At 47.1% G+C, this 7,638-nt stretch overlaps 2 protein-coding genes across 2 annotated transcripts in view; one reads left to right on the forward strand and one right to left on the reverse strand.

Annotated features, from left to right (window-relative positions):
• Positions 1-2,903, forward strand: part of lrrc73 (leucine rich repeat containing 73) — a 5,213-nt gene extending 2,310 nt beyond the window's left edge. The window contains exons 4-7 of the mRNA XM_015401433.1: positions 41-163; positions 236-336; positions 422-629; positions 2,502-2,903. Of these exons, the coding sequence (XP_015256919.1) occupies positions 41-163; positions 236-336; positions 422-629; positions 2,502-2,572 (503 nt within the window). The 3' untranslated portion in view covers positions 2,573-2,903. The remainder of the gene's footprint in view (positions 1-40; positions 164-235; positions 337-421; positions 630-2,501) is intronic.
• Positions 2,904-4,183: 1,280 nt separating this feature from the next.
• Positions 4,184-7,638, reverse strand: part of dlk2 (delta-like 2 homolog (Drosophila)) — a 6,616-nt gene continuing 3,161 nt past the window's right edge. Inside the window, exons 2-4 of the mRNA XM_015401434.1 lie at positions 6,516-6,646; positions 6,284-6,425; positions 4,184-5,935 (exon numbers count right to left, since the gene is read on the reverse strand). Coding sequence (XP_015256920.1) covers positions 5,236-5,935; positions 6,284-6,425; positions 6,516-6,606 — 933 coding nt within the window. The 5' untranslated portion in view covers positions 6,607-6,646 and the 3' untranslated portion in view covers positions 4,184-5,235. The remainder of the gene's footprint in view (positions 5,936-6,283; positions 6,426-6,515; positions 6,647-7,638) is intronic.

Here is a 7,638-nt window from a genome sequence, read left to right on the forward strand (position 1 = left end):
TCGGTCATCATTGTTTCCTTGTCCATCTGTGCTCCTACAGGTCTGAGGGAGCTCACTCTGAGCGCCAATCCCCGTATCGGCTCCAAAGGCTGGGCCCGTTTCGCCATTGCTGTGGCCCACAGCTCCCAGCTGCGTGTGCTGAACCTGGACTACAACCCACTGGGTAAACCGATACCAGAACCAACGGAACAACCTGTTCAGCTCTTGGGGTCTGATGATGTGCTTTTGTCTCCAGGAGATCAAATTGCCGCCATGCTGGCGGTCGCTGTGGCATCAAGCAGAACCCTGGAAGTCCTGGACCTGGAAGGAACTGGACTGACCAACCAGTCAGCACAGGTCCCATGGTTACAGCGCCTCTTTGTGCTTTTCATCACCGCCATGCTCTGTATTTGTGTTGATAGCCAGGTTTCTGTGTGTCTAGGTGTTTCTGGACATGGTGGAGAACTACCCGACCAGCCTCAGGGTTCTGGTTCTGGCAGAGAATGACATCAGTCCTGAGCTGCAGCAGCAGATCAGCGACCTCCTGTCGGAAGGGGAGGAGGAAGACAACAGGGAGGCCCCGCCTTCACTCCGAGGCCACGCCTCCAGCACAGAGAAGCACCAGCCCCTCCCCTGGCTCCCCCACAGCAGTAAGGGCTGAACCCTCCCCTCCCCAGTCACCCGTAACAGCAAGACCCCTTCAGACTGAAACCAGATCCAGTCCAACAGACTTCTACCTTTTTAGAGTCTTGGTTCTGTTGGGCTTAGAACCGATCAGACATGATCTGGTTCTGTTTGCTGTGTGGTGTTTACTTGTCCTCTGTATCAGTAGGAGCTTTGTGTTTTCTGTAATGAGTGTGAAAATGGTGTTAATCTGCTCCCAGTTCTGGCAGAATAAGGCTGTTGATAGTAATTTATATTCAGTTTTTATTTATTTCTATCCTTTCATCCTTTGTGTGGTTCTAAAGTTCTGACTTGAATCTGGTTCCTGCTGGTCTTCAGTAGATGATCAGAAACCAGAGATGTTAGGGACTCTTTGAATCACTAACAACTTAAAACTGGTATTTATATCGTTATTTAGATTATGAGTTTAGATCAACAGAAGAAGCTCCTTTATTTAGCTTAGCGAGGCTAATTTTCATTAGCATGGTGATTTCTTCTATTCTTGGCTAAATGTTAATGTAGGCGAATATGCTAATATGTTTAGAGGATAAAATGAGCTATCAGCTCATTAGAACAATTTAATACTGACGTAATTTAAACATATTTACATATCAATAACAGGAGGAAACGTTAGTTGAGGCTAACTGAACGGCTAGTCTAATGTTCTTGATTCCAGCGACATTTTTAAACATGTTTCTTTTCTTACGTTTATTGTAAAGGAGGTTTACTTTGGTTTCTCTGCTGAAGGATTTTCTCCCAGAATGTTCTTGAATGTTTTACACCTCAGTTTCAGTCCAATCAGCGATACGTCCAATCTGCTCGAGGCCCCGCCCCTTCTTCCTACGTCACCATACGGCAACTCCATTCGGACAAACTGTATTGCACCCGTTTCTTAAGCATCAAATCTCCTTTGGAGTCTCAACATATTTCCTATATTTGCTATTATTTTAAATTTAATCGGCGATCTAAAGTAGCTGAAAGTAGAAAACAATCATTGTCAGTCTGGAAGGAAAGTCCTGTCTTCTAAGACAGACTTTGCTCTGCCATTTAACAAGGAGACACTATGGCGTACTTTGGTGACACAGTGGTTAGAGCTAACAATCCATGTATGGAGGCCTTAGTCCTCGACGCGGGCGAGCCGGGTTCGAATCCAGTCTCTCTCCCTTTCCTGTCAGCCTACTGTCTGTAAATACGAGCCACTAGTGCCGTAAAAACTGAAAAAAAACAAAATAAGACATTTAAAACTCTCAGCTAATTTTTATTCTTTTTATTAACATCTGAGGTCAGAGGCGAACAAATTAAACATCTTAAAAAAAGACTTTCAAAGAGATTTTAGACGAAGAAAACAGTTATTCTACAGTTATTCTACGAACAGTTGTTGATATGAAGTTAAAAGTAGTTTAGCTTAATAAGGCTAACTGACTGAGCTAAACGGGGCTAACCTGTTAGCTACCTAGTACAGCTAGCTACAGCGCTACCCAGATTTATTTCAGTTTTGTTATCAATCAGGTCAAACTTCATCGGTCATTGGACACGCTAACGCTACAGATGCTTCCGACTCGGCACACGGACACTGCGTGATGTTATTATCGTTGTCTAGGCAACCACAATGTTTTACATCATGTGGCAACGTTCAGCCAATCATGTAGCAGGAAGCAGAACCAGAGCAGATCTGGTAGCTGCAGCGGTACCAGTAGTAGCAGTTACCTCCAGCTCTCCCTCTGGTTTACTGGTTTACTGGTTTGTGGACTGAGCCGTTAGTTGTTAGTCCCAGCTGAAGGGAACTGGTCTGAAGTGGATGAGAGAACCAGCAGGTTTGGACGTGGCTCTAAAGTCTAACTGTTCTTTGATCCCTACAGACTCCGGACCGCCGATGGTCCTGCTGACGTCCGGTCTAGGTGAGAGCTTATTGGCTGAAACAGAGATGTGACCCCTCCCACAAACACACTCACTTCCTGTGTGAGAATGATGTCACTTCCTGGATTGAATGTTTGTTTCTTTGCACTTACCTTCACAATCTGTGTTAGGTCTGAGGCAGTACCTGGGAGGGGGAGGGGCTTGCAGACAGGTGTGCTGTTTCTGAGAAATGTCTGTTCAGGTGTGTTGATTCATTCTGCTGCGATGATGTCACAATAAAAACCGTTTACAGCTTCCTACGGATGGCTCTGATTGGTCTTTAATGGAGGCGTAACCGAAAACGTTTCTCCAGCTAAGGAGACAAAGGCCAGTAACCTTCATACACCATCTGCCAGAGAGGGGCTTTAAAGCCAGAAAACGTCTCCCTCTGCACCACATGGGGGCGCCATTATGTGTCTTTTCCTTCCATGGATCAATGGAGCCCCAGGATGGGTAGAAGCATCAAGCAGCATCCACCCTGAAAGCTGGACTTTAGTTCAGGCCTTGATGGGTCTGACCCAAACCAGATCTGGGTCAAGCTGGTTTCTGAGAGCGTCCTGCTCCCCGATCCCCCAACTGATCCAGGATCTGTCATTCAGTGTGGAGGCTCAGCATGGAGCTTATGTAGCAAACAGCTCATACCTGACCTTTGACCTGACGGAGCTGTCTAGATGCCTCCCTGGACTCTGTTGGGCTTCAGATTTCCCTAAAACAGGTTTGTCCATATGGTGGTCTGAGGGCGGTTTGCGACCCTCAGGATGACATCATATGGCCCTAAACCGCAATTAAACTGGTTTAAACTTGATTTGACTAACTTAGTCTGAAAGAGAACATTAGCCTGATTTATAGAGACTTTTAAAAATCTAAAAAAATGCTGAGAGAATGCAGACCTCCACTGGGCAGCAAATCTTGCCCCATATTGTGACCTGATCTGGATCGTAACCTGTGGCGACTGGTCCATAGGGGGCACTCTGGCGCTGCCCTCCCTAGATGTGGAAAGTCATAATATATATATATATATATATAGATTTTAAAAGTAATATGAATTATTTAAAAAAGACTTCTACCAACTGACTCTCCTACATCAGAGCTTTTCCACTGACAGAACGCATCAGTTCTCTTTTTGGGCACGAAGTAACCAGTTGTGATGTAGCTAGTAGTCAGTCAGGAAGTGAGGTCATAGCGATGAGTCGTTTATCAAAGGTAGAAAGGCAAAGAAGAATAAACAATCTGGGATTCACATGGAAAATAATAGAATATAGTTGACTTTTCTAGATGTTTGTTCATTTCCATAGTTGCTCTTAAATAAACACATTCTCAGAAAATAAATAGATTTTATATATTACAAAAATCTAAAGCTGACTGATAGCTTCTCCAGTATTAAACTGGTCCATTATTTTTTTTTAGGTTTATTGGACCATGAAAAACAGATTAACTTTCTAAAAGCCTCAGAAGGATAAAATTTATGCACAGAAACTAAACCTGTTTATTTTTTATAAAGTGTTGTTCTAATGTTTTTTGTTTTTTGCATTCATATAAATATATTAGTGGGATAAATTAGTATATATTGATTGTATTGGTAAACAATCTATTTTGGATTTATAGCCCCCCCCCCAGAGAAAACTCCACCAGCCGCCGCTGATCATCACCAACGTTTTATGGAGGCGCACCTCTGGTTCTCCTGTAGACTGACTGTAACTCTGATGAAAATTAAAATATATCAGCAGTAAATTTAAGGCATGTTAGTATTTCTTTTCTTTCAGCCATGTTTGTGTTTTTAATTTAATTTAACAGCAAAAGGACCAGAAACATCCAGAGGGTTTCCCTGGAAACCAGATTTCCTCATTGGATTAACGGGTCTGGATAAGCAGAGAACCAGTTCCTGTTCTGGTTCTGATCAGCTTTGGCCTCTGTTCTTCGATGGTCCCACAGTTCTGCAGAACCAAAGTTCTTCTTCTTCCAATGAAATAGTGGCGTCCCATCCTGCGGTCGGGTCCAGAGCTCCCTGATCCAGACCAGAACATCTAAAGACAAAAGAGTTCTGTAGAACCGACCCGCAATCAAAAAAAACTTTAACACCATCAAAGCAGTTCTGGTAAGTTCTGGTAAGTTCTGGTCACCCGAGTCCACTTCTGTCTCAGCAGGAGACGCTCAATCCAACAGAACCAAACTAAATCTGTACAAGAAAAAATAAATATTTTTACAGTATTTACAGAAACTACCTGCAATGGTGAGCAGCTCAACCAGCGATGGGAACCATGGCGATGGGGACCATTGGCGATGGGAACCATAGCGATGGGAACCATGGCGATGGGAACCATGGCGATCAGAACTGATCAGAACCGTTTACGGTTTGGTCCCAAAGTTAAACCGACTCAGTCCGACCATTTCTACACATTAAAGCAGCTGAAAGGAACCAGAACCAGACTTAATTGGGTCAGTGAACCCATAACCCAATCAGAACCCGGTCCTGGGAATCTGGATCTGATGCTTCAGTGCTGGTTGTCGTGGTAACAGCTTGGCTTGGCTGGTTGGGCTCCTGCAGAGTTTGCATCCCTGAGTTTGGACTGAAGGTAGTTAAAGTGATGACTGAACAAAGTTCTGATCGGGTCAGGTCCAGTTTTGGTGCTGTGAAGAGCAGTATGACATCATCATGATGATGTCACTATTGAGTTCATTCTCTTGTTGCCCTTCAGCCTAAATCACCTCTATGTTGAGTTTCTTCTTCTGTGGTTCTGTTGAGTTCAAGAAGCTGATCCGATGCTCCGGCACTTCACCAGCCTCTTGCGGACTGCTTGTTCCCGCCTCCTGGGAGGAGGATGGTGACGAGCGGCTGGGGGCATCGCCAGAACGCCGGCAGCGGCTCCGCAGGACGAAAGCGGCGGTTAGAGTCACCACACCGAGAGTCACGCCAGCTAACACCAAAACAACGACCAGCTGGAGGTCTGACAGTCCAGTGGCACCATGCTCTTTCACGGTTACCTTCACCTTCCTGTCATCATGGCGACCACCGTCGCTCCTCTGAGTGGTCCAGACCGGTTGGCTGGCATTAGGCGGGCTGGGCGGGTTCTCGCAGGTGAAGCCGGTGAATCCCGGCCGGCAGAGGCAGAGGAAGCCTCCTGCGCGGTCCAGGCAGCGGCCGCCGTTCAGGCATGGCTGACCGATGCAGTCGTCCATGTTGACCGTGCAGAAACGCCCCGTGATTCCGGACGGGCAGAGGCAGGAGAACCGGTTCACTCCGTCCACGCAGGTGGCGCCGCTGGCACACGGTCCCATCAGACAGTCGTCTACGTCGGTCTCACAGTGCCGGCCCGTAAACCCTGCAAGGCAGCGGCACGCCAGCTCTGCCGCGAAACCATCAGCGTCTTCACACAGGCCGCCATTTTTACAGGGAGACCTGGAACCAGATAGGAGAGTCAGGCTGAATCCCGGACCACCCCCCTAACCACCAACCCTTTACTATCAAGTGTCACTTTCTGGAAGGCGCCTTGATTGAAGGTGGGGGGGTATGAACGAGAATGGGGCGGCCTCTTCTCCAACAGAAAAGGAAAACAGTCGTTGCTATGGCAACACAGTGACGCCCCATGTGTGCGGCTGTAACTCTAACATCTTCCCCTTTCTTAAATCAGATCTATACTATAATCTATACTTTCTATACTGATCTATGTTGATCTTTCAGACCAACCAGCAGATTCAGGTTCTTGGTGCGGAGGAGTGGATCAGGTATCAGATGATGGATCCTCACCTTCTCTGGTGACAGGGTCCGATCCTCTTCTGACAGGTGGAACCATGGAAACCCTCTGGGCAAACACAACGGAAGTCTCCGCTGTCCTGCATCAGACAGGTGGCGCCGTTGTGGCAGGGCTGCTGGGAGCAAACGCCGAGGTCTGGCAGGAAACATGAGAACAAGGAGCAACTTCATGAAACATGAAGCTCAGAGGAGTTTCAGGTGTTTTTGTGTCAGTTTCCAGCAGAACCTTTGTCACAGAATCGACCGCCCCAGCCTGGATGACACGTACACTGCCACGGCTGCAGGCAGGAACCGTGCACGCACCCTGGCATCGTCATGCAGCGCTCGCACAGCTCACCCTCCCAGCCTGGATCACACCTGGAAACAAGCATTAGGTGAACAGGAAATGTCAAAGATATAGAGGGAACAGAGAGGTAGCCAGAAACACAGAGCGACCATGACACTAAAACATTTCACTAAGGCTGAGAAAAACTTTATTATTGTTATCTTGTATACAAAACGCAGCTTTTTTTAACAGTGAATGAAATCCATCCATCCTCTTGTCCAGGGTCGGGTCGCGGGGGTAGCAGCTTCAGTAGGGAGGCCCAGACGTCCCTCTCTCCAGCCTCTTGGTCCAGCTCCTCCGGGGGAATCCCAAGGCGCTGCCAGGCCAGCTGATTAACATAGTCCCTCCAGCGTGTCCTGGGCCTCCTCCCGGTGGGACGTGCCTGGAACACCTCACCAGGGAGGCGTCCAGGAGGCATCCTAACCAGATGCCCGAGCCACCTCAACTGGCTCCTCTCCATGTGGAGGAGCAGCGGCTCTACTCTGAGTCCTCCCCGGATGACTGAGCTCCTCCCCCTCTCTCTAAGGGAGAGCCCAGACACACTACGGAGAAAACTCCTTTCAGCCGCTTGGATCCGGGATCTTGTTTTCTCCGTCATGATCCAAAGCTGATGACCATAGATGAGGGTAGGAACGTAGATCGACCGGTAAATCCAGAGCTTTGCTTTTTGACTCAGCTCTCTCTGAACCACACACTCACATTCCCTTGCTTACAGTGAAATGAACATATCCATTTATAAAATGCAGCAGTGATCAAAATGTAAACATGGTGTGAAAGGCATTGATGTGGAAGGTTTAGAGCAGTGGAAAAATAAATGAATTAATAAATACGGTGCAAAATGCAGCAGAAACACTGAGTTGAGTTCTCTTTTAAGGGATTTGAAAGATTCACCATATAGTGTAAATACTAGTGTTGCACCAATACCGTTACCAGTATCGGACGGGGCTCCGATACTGCCCTAAAATGGTGGTATCGGTATCGGCGAGTACCAACAAATAGGGCACCGATACCATTTTGAGAGCCA

This window comes from Cyprinodon variegatus, unplaced genomic scaffold (assembly GCF_000732505.1).
Source record: "Cyprinodon variegatus isolate N-32 unplaced genomic scaffold, C_variegatus-1.0 Scaffold1218, whole genome shotgun sequence".
Lineage (NCBI taxonomy): Eukaryota > Metazoa > Chordata > Actinopteri > Cyprinodontiformes > Cyprinodontidae > Cyprinodon > Cyprinodon variegatus.